The sequence below is a fragment of the Mya arenaria genome, chromosome 7, assembly GCF_026914265.1.
Source record: "Mya arenaria isolate MELC-2E11 chromosome 7, ASM2691426v1".
In the NCBI taxonomy this organism is placed as follows: Eukaryota; Metazoa; Mollusca; class Bivalvia; order Myida; family Myidae; genus Mya; species Mya arenaria.
This window is the reverse complement of record NC_069128.1, coordinates 18849753-18863002: the sequence shown is the minus strand read 5'-3', so window position 1 is coordinate 18863002 and position 13250 is coordinate 18849753. Positions and strand designations below refer to the sequence as shown.

Sequence of the window (13250 nt, the reverse complement as noted above, 5' to 3'; positions counted from 1 at the left end):
TCATTTCACACCAGTAAAATTAATACAAGATGTGGCGATTGTGTCTCCTCTTGTCTGCCATACAGTTTGCAAGAACCGGGGCGTTTCTTGACGACATCTCACCGGAATGTGCCTGCGGCACAGCTATACTTGACATTAAAAGTAAGATTTTGTTTTGTTTTCTGTTGATTCATATTTTCATATTTCATCATGCTTTAGATGATACAAAACTGTGCTAATAATTATGTCAAAATAATCTATAATTAGAAGTAAAATACAGACATTGTACGTACTTTATGGAAGAACATCTGTTCAGGAAATATAGAGGCTACTTTTGAGCGCTCTTGTGTGAAAAAGAGCCCGTTTTATTACGTAGTAATAATATCATTTCTCTCTTGAAAATCACGTCTCTCTTGCGGAAAATAACGTCAAAACAATCCAAAAAGTCAACAAATTATCTTCCCATATAAAATCAACAAAACATCAACAACATGTTCATACTCGTTTGTGATTTCCGGTAGATGAGTTGATGGCGATCCGAGGGGACATGACACAAACGGCCTTGGTTAGCGAACTTCAGGCTAATCTGACGACCCTCCAACAGACTGTCAGTGAGTAGACTTTTATTTTCCATGAAAAACAAATCGTTATGCGTAAAACCAGAGAGTGACGTCATAATTAGTTCCCTATCCAGTCCGCGCGATTTGTGCATTTAAATAAACCAATCAAGCAGGTATGTAAGTATTCAGTTTGTGTATATTTGCAACCTTATCAAATATAATATCCAAATATACGTTTTTTCTTAATTTGATAATATTTTATTGCAGGAGAACACATTTAACAATGAGATTATCAATGCAATTTTTAACACAATATTTAAACCGACATTATAAAATCAAGCATGCAAAGGGATTGGGCCACGAGTTTTGCCAACATCAGTAACGGCCCCCTCCCGCTTTTTCTTAAAGCTGCACTATCCTCTCATAGATTGACCGTTTTGACATATTTATTTTGTCTTGGAATAAGCCAATTGTTATGTTAATGTCTGAAAACCACTGATAAAAGAACTGCTTACATAAGATCAGATCGCAGATTTTCATAATTGTGTTCGAACATTGATGTTTTTTGGCTAAACACGTTATTAACGGTTTGTCCAGTTTTCCAAACAATCAAGAACTGTTCTATTGTGAGTTGTCTTAAATGTCTGAATTGAATGCACTGATACCAAAATAAGCTCGTTCTGATACAAAAGTCAAAAATTTCTTAATTGTCAATCTGTGAGAGGCCAGCTTTAAATAAAAATGTGAACTTAATACACAAGTCAATTGTTACCACGCCCCCTGTCAGGTCCGGGAGTATATTGGGGATAGCGGGGGGAAATGGACCGTGTTTTTACCTTTCAGGTGACCCCGCTATGCCGAGTGAATGCGGTGGTTTTGTTTTCGCTCCAAAAATAGCGGGGTAAAATTGGCCTTACCTAGGTATCCCGGGGTGCGGGCAAATTTGGCGGGGCTTTTACCAGCAGTTTGTTCCCGCAGGGCGGGGATTTTACCCGGAATTAGCTGGACCAAAAGTCAAAGTCTCCGCTATTCCCCGGAACTGGAGAGGGGGGGGGGCGTGATATCAATTGACTGGTGCATAAGCCAGATTGAATAAATTGCATTATTTCAGTTAGCATGTCGCGGGCCTGAAGCAGAAATCTTGCAATTCGCTGTGTAACTCGATCACATGTATAACCGCTTCCGGTGTCAATTTCAGACCACCTTTCCAGTGTTGTCCATCATCCACATACAGTGGCGTTCACGGCACAGCTCAGCCACAACATTGCCAACATCGGACAGGGGCAACACGTGATCTTTGACCACGTGATCACAAATGTAGGTCAAGGGTACAGCAGCAACACGGGCACGTTTACCGCACCATACACTGGTATGTGATTATTGTTCAGAAGTATGTGTTCTCCCACCCCAAATAAGAAACTATTTGGCCATGCTGGAAATCCTTATCTTGCCCATGGGCAAAGATAAAAAAGTACCCTCATGGAACTACTTTTTGCGCTACTCAAAAAAGAGTTTCAGAGAAAAAATCCATTTTTACTTTATTTTGTGTAACTGGGGTGGGAGAAAACCTTTTACCATGGCCGCTCGAGTAAGATAGGTTCATCCCGACCCTCGCGCAGAGTGTTCTGTGGAAACTCGGTTAACCTCGTTCCAGCAAAACAAACAAACACATACGCTCATGTTGGAATGAACCTATCTTACACTTTCGAACATGTCAGAGACTTCTAGTTCCATATTAACGTTCTAAGTTTGGGATTTCGCTTCAGAAAATCGATTTCTTAAATTCTGCATAAAAGTCATTATTAGATTTTTTGGGGGCAACATTGTGTTAACTAATGTAAAAAGCAATATGTGTAACAGACACAGCAACTATTTACCATTTTGCGTATTGTATACGTTAAAACAATTTTACAATAACACTAAAATGGCCAGTTTCCAGACTTGAGTCTCGTTTTCATTCATAAGGCGTTTGGAACTTACCATCGCTCCTAAAACAAATTTAAGCGTTGCCATTACTGACTAGATCGCTCCAAAATGTTAGCAATCCCGGGCACCCAGTGACTTCTGTTCTTATTGAAATAATAACGTGTGTATCTTTTGCCACGTGCCACCTAGGTTGTGTACTTCGTGACTGAAATTATAAAGAACTCGTGCTTCGGGCTCGTGTATATAATTTCAATGACCAGGGTAGTGGGCTCATTTACTATTGCTCATTTGCCGGAATGTGCCACTAATTCAGCTTCATTCGAATCCCGTTGGCTCGAGCTCGCTTGGCTCTTTTCCTCGTTGGCTCGAATTCGATGTAAATGACTGAATGTAAGCCCCGTTTGGCTCGAATTTCCAAAGGCCCGAGGTATTTTCGCCGGTACCTGGGAATTCGAGCCAACGGTGTTTGACTGTATAACGGTACAAATAGAATGTACTGACAATAGCTATATTTTGCGCTTGTTAAATTTCAGGGACGTACATATTCTACCTGACAATCACGAGCCACGACATCCACACAGCAAGCTTCCGGTTGATGAAAAACGGCCACCGCCTTTTAAACGTCGTTTCGACCCCGACGAAGGTCACTCACCACAACTCGACCGGCTCGATACCGGAAACAAACACCCACGTAGTAACGGCCTCGCTGCACAAGGGCGACGAAGTGTGGACGGAAAATATGGGCTCCTTTGACTCCCACGAGGGCCTGGGCGGCAACCTGCTTACTTCCTTTAGTGGCCACATCTTGCAGCCGCAAATCTCAAACTGACGAATTCCGTTTCCGGAACTGAACAGCGGGCGCGTATCATGAATTTTAAAAATGATCGTATTCCCTATCTGAGCTAAATACATGATTAAATGAAAGCGTGTTTTTCTTTAGAAGATAGCTTGTATAAGCACACAAGGGAAACTACAGGGTAACGCCCATTATCCACAATGTTTATGCATACCATATTTATAGTTTAACGAACACAATAAAAAGGGGGGACACACAGCGTGATAAAAAAGACAGAGCACACATACATCAGTGCATCAACATAGCTTGATGAATATACCTAATGGTTTCGCACCAGTCAATTGTAACCACGCCCCCCCCCCCCAGGTCCGGGGAGTAGCGGGGACTTTGACTTTCGGTCAAGCCAAGCCCGGGTAAGAACCCCGTCCTGCGGGGACAAACTGCTGATAAAATATCCGCCATATGCCCCCGCACTCCAGGGACTCTAAGTTCGGCCCATTCTCGGCCATTTTTGGCGCAAAGACAAAACCGCCGCATTCACCCGTCACTGCGGGGCCACATGAAAGGTAAAAACACGACACATTTTCCCGGCTATCCCCGGTATACCCGCGGACCTGGGGGTGGGGGGGTGGGGGGGTGGGTGCGTGGTTACAATTGACTGGTGCATTAACTGGACTGGTCAGCGATACAGAAGTGTCAATCTGTTAGAACATTATCTTGGCAATAATTTCCTTATTATCATATTAAATTTGTTTCATTTGTAAACACATAAATGTACTGCACGATTGAAAGGTGTTTCCACCTGTCTGTCTGTCTGAAACTCACCCGCCCGCCCGCTCACCCGTCCGTCCGTCCGTCTGTCTGTCTGATTATTTTGAGTTTCTTACACACTTCCTTCCTCCTCCCTCCCTCCCTCCAACCAACCGAAACTCGCTCGCTCGCTCGCTCCCTGGCCCGCTGGCTCGCTCGCTCGCTCGCTCGCTCGCTCGCTCACTCACTCGCTCGCTCGCTCACTCACTCACTCACTCACTCACTCACTCACTCACTCACTCACTCACTCGCCGCCAATGATGACGACGATACAAAACATGACGTCGTTATTCAGCGCGTGTACGCTTCAGCGAGTTTTAACACTTCGCAAACATTGAAGGCGCAGCCAAGGAAAACAAGATGTCGAAGCGTCATGCACGGACCGGTATGCATGTTATAACGTAGTGTTCTCAATTCAAGAATAGACCTCAATTCAGTTATTGAATATGTCTGTGTTGTGTATGGTGTGTGTGTGGTGTGTGTGTGGTGGGGCTTGGGTTATTTCAGCTCTTTCCGGTAGGGCGTGCTAGTGTTACCACGGTCGTTGGTAAGAGCTCCAAAGCGGGCTCACTTTTCCACCAAGGTTAACTTCACTGGTGTTAGAAGTAAAAGGCTAGTATGCCAGGTTCGACCCAATTAAATATAAATATGGGAGTTAAGTAGTGTCGGATATGAACCAACCCTGACATAAGTAAAGAATAACGTTCGAAAACTGTTCTGTTGTGTATCCCTGTTTCATGTATGTACATTGGATGAGAGGAACCGAATCATTCTCATGAACGCATGACATATGCATCAACAAAACTTTAAGGATGCACTCTTACTCCCAAATAAGTTGTGCCACAATTATGGTAATTGTGTATTGTTTATCCAAACGGAGGAATACACATCGAACACAATGGTTCTTATGAATAATACTGTCTTTAATTTGAAATAAAGGGCAGAAAACACGGTATTTCTACCTTATGAGGCTTATACTACAACTTTGATGCTTGATAACACATATTTAACATTTAACAAACTATTTTTTCTAATATTTTTTTTTCAATCAATTGACATATCGATCTGTAAGCTATTCTGTTGTTGATGTTGTATTGATAAATTAATCGATGAATCCTTTGATCTATTTATGAGGAAATTTAAAAGTGTCAGCTTATTGTAGCATGTTTCAATCCTCAATATTCAAACAAAAATGTGTATGAATATTTAAAACTTTGATATCACTGATTTTTTTTTCTTTTTGGTCTAGGTACTGGACAAGTCCAGAAAGAGAAAGGACCTCCTTGGGCGTAAACGAGAAAACATGGCGGATTTTAACACGGCTGCTGAGAACGGGCGGTCAAACGTTTAATAGTACTGAGTTCAAAATTTTACACAAAGTTAAAATACTGATTACTAACAATAAGTCGAAATTTCTATGTGCTGCGTTATAGCTAGACGGTGCGTTAAGGAGAAATTGCGTTGCCGAAATACCCCCCCCCCCCCACACACACACCACACACACCACACACACACCAACACACGCACACACACACCACACACACACCAACACACGCACACACACACCGCAGGGGGTCCAACTTACACTTATATTTAGGCACACCAGCGTGTTATGCTGATTCTGCACCAAACAAAAGATTTGCATACAGTTTCCAAAGCAAACAGTCAAGGTGTTTAAACATATAAAAATGGCCATATATTGTACCCATGTTAACTGAAAGGCCGTCGTAAATAAAAAGATGCAGAAACTCGATAATAGTTTAGCTAAAATAGGTCCGAGAATGGTATATTTTTGACTTAAACACAGTTTTTAGTCACATGGTATTTTTATTTTCACTTTGTAATCAAGCAATCTTTTCAGCTCATACATTCAATAACATTTTTGTTAAGGCCTCTAGAAACATAGGTTGAAAGAATGAGAGAAGCTTACACGTGTGGCCCTCGGGTACGATAACAGTGATATGTACCTACATAAGAGGTCAAAATACTTTGAACAATACAAACATACACCAAAAAGCCGCCATTTTGTTCCTCACTGAACATGTCCCTCACTTAATATACAGAAAAACTAGTTTATGTTGATCCCCCTTCACCGGCTGGTGGGGTAGGCCAGTGAAATATACGGTCACCGGCTGGTGGGGTAGGCCAGTGAAATTTACTGGTCACCGGCTGGTGGGGTAGGCCAGTGAAATATACGGGTGATCCCCCTTCACCGGCTGGTGGGGTAGGCCAGTGAAATATACGGGTGATCCCCCTTCACCGGCTGGTGGGGTAGGCCAGTGAAATATACTGGTGATCCCCCTTCACCGGCTGGTGGGATAGGCCAGTGAAATATACGGGTGCAAAAGACAAACTGAATCCAAAATAGTGTGGAAACCGCGGTGAATGAAATATAAATGACTCCGAAGAGCCGATCAGTCAAATTAGTCCAATTTCAAATGTTTGGTTTATATTTCTACGTTTGTTTGAAAAGATATTTAACTTTTTAGTTTATTTTCAGTTCCCTCCCAATGAGATCGCAGATGCTGGTCACATGGGTGCTTTTTGGCGATATCGTTACTCTTGAAGACATTGAATGAAGCGTTTTGATTGGACAATGGACAAACATACAAATACGTAAAAACATATATTTCAAGACAAAATTGAATTTATGAGAAAGAATTCAGTTAATCTGTATTCAAATGTGTACATTTTAATGGATTACGTTTTTATTAATCGTTAACGTTTTCATGTAAGAATGTATCTGTTTTCATTGCATTGTGAGTGTGTTTACCTGTTTCTATATGAACATGATGTAGGAGTACAGCACGGTTCGTGAAATAAAAATATGAAAACAATAATTCTTACAAGTTTCAAAACTCCGTAAATGACGAAAATTCCACTTTTTCATAAAATAACACGCTGCTTTCCGTCTATCTTGTAGCTAAATTAATATTTTCCAATGGGTATGCCCCCAAATAATGGCTTATAGTAATATCACTGTCCGCTCATCCATTCTTTCCTTTGTGCTGTCGTGTGCCATTCTGTGAAAACATTGTCTCGTTAATAGTTTTGATGTTATTAATTAGATCTCATTAAAACTACACTCTCACAGATTGACCGCTTTGGCAACTTTTTTTGTCTTAGAATCAGTCAAATTTTGCGTGAATGTCTTCAAATCAGTGATATAAAAAACTGCTGACAAAAGATCCAATCGCAGTGACAATAATTACTGTTTTTTATGCCAAAAAAAACACTTATTTTTCTTACAGCATTATTAATTGTTGAACGTGAACATGAACACTGCCATCTGATCTTTTGTCAACAGTCTTATATCAATGGTTTCCAGAGATATATAATATGTGATCTAATCTCAAAGGTCAAGGTAAAACGTTCAGGTCAATGATGTACAATATGCATTTCATAGAAATAGCTTGTGTCTCAACTACATGTTTATATCGGAATTCAATCAAACTTCACACACTTGTAGCGCACTCTGAGAAGGTGTCTTGCGGATACAATTCGTGCTCTTATTCAAACGGTTAAGGTCACGATTAAAGGTTAATGTAATATGGATTTTACAGCAAGCATTTGTGTCTCGTCCAATCAGATAAACATAAATGGGAATTCAATCAGACTTAAATAATTGTTGAGCACTATCAGAGGTGTGTCGCAGATAAAATTCTTACTCCGATTTCAGAGGTCAAGGTCACACTGTGAGGTCAATATTTTACGATTTGGAATTCATTCCAATACTTGATGTACTAGCCATTTTATTTAGTATTTGTGGTTATTGGGAATTCAATAAAACTTCACAGAATTGCAGAGCGCAATGGTGAGGTATGTTGCGCATATCAAAGCAACACATTTCGTCCTAACTATAACTTTTTAAAGTGGCACTCGTATCTAAAATCAATACATACACATACTTTTCGATATTTATTTATCCTTTTCTGTAAATTAAAACAATTATATCAATTTTTGTACTTCTTATTTGGGAGTAAGAGTGCATTTTTAAATATTAATCATATAATAAATAAATACTAAATTGTCAGGCTGAAGTGGAAGGTGTTTCGCGCTTCACATGAGCTCTCGTCTCAAAGGTCAAGGTCGCATTTGGAAGTCAATCGGGAGCATTTGTCACGCTTCTGTAACAATTCCCTTTTCCCTTCCTTTATTCGTCCTCCCAGCCCTCTTCTTTGAAGCCCGATTCCTGAATGTTTGTCTTACTACTGTCTGTACTGATGCACTACCGCAAAACAAGTGAATACAATAATTACTCGGATAAGCAATGTATAACGTTATTACGTCATGCCATTTATGACGTCACGTCAGGAAATTGTTACGTCGTTGCTTAGTCACTTTGACGTTGTAGACAAACCAAACCATTGACATAAAGATGGGTCTGCGAAAAAAGATTCAAAATGCCTCTGAGGCGTTCAGAAACTTGATATTTTTCTTATCCTGTGGTCTTATGACCGCCGCTAAGGATGACGACGATACCAAACATGACGTCGTTGTTCAGCGCGTGTACGCTTCAGCGAGTTTTAACACGGCGCAAGCAGTGAAGTTGCAGCCAAGGAAAACAAGATGTCGAAGCGCCATGCACGGACCGGTATGTATGTTGTAACGTTATGTACTCATTTCAAAATTTGACCGGAATTCAGTTATTAAGTATGAATCAGATGGCTAGCTAACTCCGGTAAAGTATGCTTGTGTTTCGACGGTCGAATATTCGAGTCCAAGATGCTTTTCTTAACTTTACTGGTCACTTGTGCCTGGTTCGCCCAAAATATTTAATAAGGAAAGTGTAAATCAGTCCTGACTTCAGTGAAGGCCTACAGTTGCTCACGCTTGATAAATTTCAAAAATTAATTTGTTTAAATTTGTATTTAAAATCAAAACGTTAATACCATTGCATTTCAATAACATCATTTCTCTGTTTTCGGTTAAGGCACTGGACAATCCCAGAAAGAGAAAGGTCCTCCGTGGGAGTAAACAAGAAAACATGGCGGATTTTAACACGGCTGCTGAGAACGGGCGGGTAAATGTAAGTACTGGGTACAAAGTCTCGTAACAAGTTAACATACTGATCATGACGATCAGTCAGAAATTAAGGTAATAAATATTGCATACGTTTATAGGCTGCATTATGGCTTGGTGGGGTGTATAATTTTACTCCGCACCGCAGAGGGTCAAACTTAAATTATTTTTGCGAATTTGAGTTAGTGACCTGTGTTGCCGGAAGTAAAAATATAACCCTCCACCGCAAGGTGTCGAAGTTAATTTTTATACGAATTTGAGGTAGTGACTTTTGCATGCGTCTATTACATGAGATATGATAGCGCTTGGCAATGTCTTAAAGAGATACTGTGTTGCCGAAAGTAAAATATCCCCCCACCCACACACACACCGCAGGGGGTCCAACTTACACGTATATTAAGGTGTGTTATTCCGATTCTGTGCCGAACAGAATCTGTATAAAGCTTCCATCGCAAACAGTCAAGGTTTTTAAACATCAAAAAATGACCATATAGTGCCCATGTTAAGTGCAACGGCCGTCATAAAGAAATAGATGCTGAAACTCACTAGTAGCTAAAATAGATCCGAGAGTGCTATATTTTGACTAAAAACACAGTTTTAAGTATATGCCAAAGGCAAATATGAGTCCAAAAATGAAATATTGATGACTCCGCATCGCCGATCAGTCTGATTCCATGTCTTTGGTAACTATTTCTACCATTGTTTTCAGACTCCAGCCAATGAGATCGCAGATGCTGGTCACATGGGTGCTTTTGGCGATATCGTTACTCTTGAAGACATTGAATGAAGCGTTTTGATTGGACAAAAATATAGATACGTTAAATCATATATTTTAAGACAAAATGAATCAAGGGAAAATGAATACAGTTAATCTGTTTTCAAATGTGAACTTTAAAAAATGAATTAGGTTTGTATAAATGGTCAATGTTTTCATTTTAACAATGTATCGGTTTTCAATGCACAATGAGTGGGTTTAGCTGTTTGTATATGTACATGATATAGGTCTGGAGTACAACACTGTTCGTGCAATAAAATATGAAAACAATAATTCTTTTAAGTATCAAAACTCCGTTAACAACGTAAAATCCACTTTTTATAAATTGGTTTAAACAGTATGTATTCATATGTTGTTAAAATATCAGCATGTTACAAGTATACAGGGTAAAGGATTGAAGAGATAACTTAGAGCTAATATTAAGACTTCTCTCCTTATTTATATCATTAATACATCGATATGGTATAAACAACTTATAACAATATAGAAAATTACATGTGTTAAGGTTGTCGGAAGTCACAAATGTATCGTTATGTACACGAAAAGCGTAGACAGTAAAGTATATTTTATTCATAAGTGAATTTAACTTAAATAGAAAAGAATGGATAGAAAAGATAAAAGGCGAATAAAAGTAGGTATAAAGGTTTTTTTATGCGGAGTTTTGACCGGTTGTGGCAGAGAAAGGAAATAGCAGGAGAAGAAGAGGTAGTAAGAAGTAGGGTATGTGAACTAGTTTGGGCTCGTGTTTCGGGGACACTCCCGATTAATAAGTTGCTCTCCAGTAATATTGTAGCTTAAGTTAATAGTCATGTTTTCTCTTACTGAAACACGAATGACCAGCTTTCTTTACTCAACCTCGGCTTATCTCCAGACTTGAAACTGAAACCATAGGTAAAATAGGCTTTTGGCTAAAGAGTTATGGCCGGATGCTGCATCCTTTACTTTTTGGTAGCACATGCCCCGCCCTCATGGAGACCAACATTGGCACCCTTCTGCCCTCATGGAGACCAACATTGGCACCCTTCTGCCCTCATGGAGACCAACATTGGCTCCCTTCAGCCCTCATGGAGACCAACATTGGCACCCTTCAGCCCTCATGCAGACCAACATTGGCACCCTTCTGCCCTCATGGAGACCAACATTGGCACCCTTCTGCCCTCATGGAGACCAGCATGGGCACCATTCTGCCTTCATAGATGGAAGTGCTTAAGAACTGTCAAATCATTCTTTGTTTGGTTAAACTTATTATTAGATAATAAATGCATGCAAATTTTATCTTTTTGGCGGTTGAAACCTAAAATTACTTCTACTGAACATAATCCATAACATTTTCTGTCAAATTCTGTTCGAGTTTTACACAGCCCGATTCAATAAGCCATTATCTCCCTTAGCACACTGTCTCTCTACTATAGCACCATGCTCTTTTTAAAACCTTGCTAAAACTCTGTAAAAGACATTCAGAGCACCTCGGCCATTTTTATCGAAAACAACCTCGGATGTATTTGGACGGTATACATACTCAAAAAGCGGTACGTTTAATACTTCACTGGCAATCAATTTAAACTTATATCAATAAATACAACTCTAAAACACTACATTTAATTAATTATATAATTAAAAAAATTAAAAAAACTACTTCGACTGATGTACCGGCATACATCCGAGGTTGTTTTCGATAAAAAAAATGGCCAAGGAGCTCCGAATGTATTAAACAATGCATGGAGAACTGCCTGTCCTGGATACAAACCAATTCAAAATATGTAAAACTGATTAAGCGTACAAGACATCGCATTTCAGAAGGTATCCGGACATGCTGACAGACTTCATACAAAAAACAAATAAGAAAAATAATAATTATAATTAAAAACAACAACATTACAAATGGGACATTACTAGTATTGTTTCACAACATATAAATTATATTTTCTGCTTTTGAATTTCGTTGTTTCACTAATTCCAAATATATAAATATATATTTTAAATAATCCAAGCAAACGCCCTGAGGCAAAGTCCTAGTACATACCACCACATACCCGCCTCTATCATTGATATGGGAGGTTAAAGAAACTTGCTGGTAAAAATCTTAATCATAATATAATATTTTTGAATGTTGACCATTTAATAACTGAATATTTTTCAATTATTCTGTATTATTTAAGAAAGTTTAAAGTCCAAAGCATCTTCGCTTAGATCAATGATGCAAAAGAGAACTAAATTAGCTTACACCCCCACCCCTCCCCCTCCGAAACCCCCGTGTATGAAAGTGTTATCGAGTGGTTACATACTGTCAATCCAGGGGTCGCAAGTTTGACTCCCCCCCCCCCCGCACCACTACAAAAAAATTCTAATCGTCTTCCGGTTGGGACGTTAAATGGGGTCAAAAAACCTAATATGACTTACAGTCTAAATCGGAACACTCGCCGAATGGGCCTTGTCCGAGTGCAAGAATAAATAAACTTAAACACCATTGTATGAAAGTTTGGCCGATCCGTGGTCTAGTGGTAACACACTGACTGTCAATCCAAGTGTTGCAGGCTGGATTCACCGCCGCACCACTAAAATATTACTATTCGCCATCCGGTTGGGACGTTAAAGGTGGTCCCGTGTGACATTGCTATTACCTGGTGCACGTTAAAGAACCAGCCAAGGTAGCATTCTTTCTGTGCACTATGCTCCAAATTCCTAATATGACTAACAGTCTTATAGGAGCACTCGCCAAATGGGCTTTGTATTAGTGCGAGTATAAATAAACACACCCAAACGTTTGTGTGAACGTTCTGTGCATCTCATATAGGCACACGATTTAGTACTTGACGTTAAACGCCTGCTGCGCCTTTTTGTTTAAAAATGAATAATCTAATGCTTTAAGTCCTCATTATGCAATGAGGAAAAAAATCAATGTTGACCTATTGGAAATCCACAAGAACACTGTGGTATCTTGCTTTTTAACATATGAAGAATCTAAATTGAAACTTCCTCTTCCATTCGGAACTCCTCGGCCATTTTTCTCGAAAACAACCTCGGATGTATATGAAAGGCACAGCAATAAGAAAACTACAACACTTGCTGCCCCTGTTTGTTTAAAACAAAATGAATCATCTAATTCCTCAAGTCCGTTTTTTAAATGGGAGAAAATTCAATGTTTGGAAAATCCACAAGATCACTATTGTATCATGCTTTTTAACATTTCAAGAATCTAATTTCACACTCGTCGGCCATTTTTCTCGAAAACAATCTCGGATGTATATGGACGGTTTACATACTCAGTATGTTTAAGTCCGCTGCAAGTAGTAATTTAATTTAGCAGTTAAACTTAATGACTAAACTGTTAACTCTGAATTATATTTGCAATTAAACACTTCCTTGGCAATCAATTTAAACT

The 13250-nt window shown here is 39.5% G+C and overlaps 1 protein-coding gene across 1 annotated transcript; it reads left to right on the top strand.

Annotated features, from left to right (window-relative positions):
• Nucleotides 1-3389, top strand: LOC128241860 (cerebellin-3-like). Its single transcript, XM_052958969.1, has 4 exons — nt 1-141; nt 501-590; nt 1738-1908; nt 2999-3389. Exons 1-4 carry the CDS (start codon nt 30-32, stop codon nt 3292-3294), a joined length of 669 nt encoding a protein of 222 aa, XP_052814929.1. The 5' UTR covers nt 1-29; the 3' UTR covers nt 3295-3389.
• Nucleotides 3390-13250: the final 9861 nt, after the last annotated feature.

What these genes read in the sequence shown, in the direction of transcription:
- LOC128241860 (XM_052958969.1), top strand. Translation starts at nt 30, where the DNA reads ATGTGGCGATTGTGTCTCCTCTTGTCTGCCATACAGTTTGCAAGAACC. An exon ending in AGCTATACTTGACATTAAAA is followed by an intron (nt 142 to 500) that starts GTAAGATTTTGT and finishes GATTTCCGGTAG; the next exon opens with ATGAGTTGATGGCGATCCGA. An exon ending in GTTTACCGCACCATACACTG is followed by an intron (nt 1,909 to 2,998) that starts GTATGTGATTAT and finishes GTTAAATTTCAG; the next exon opens with GGACGTACATATTCTACCTG.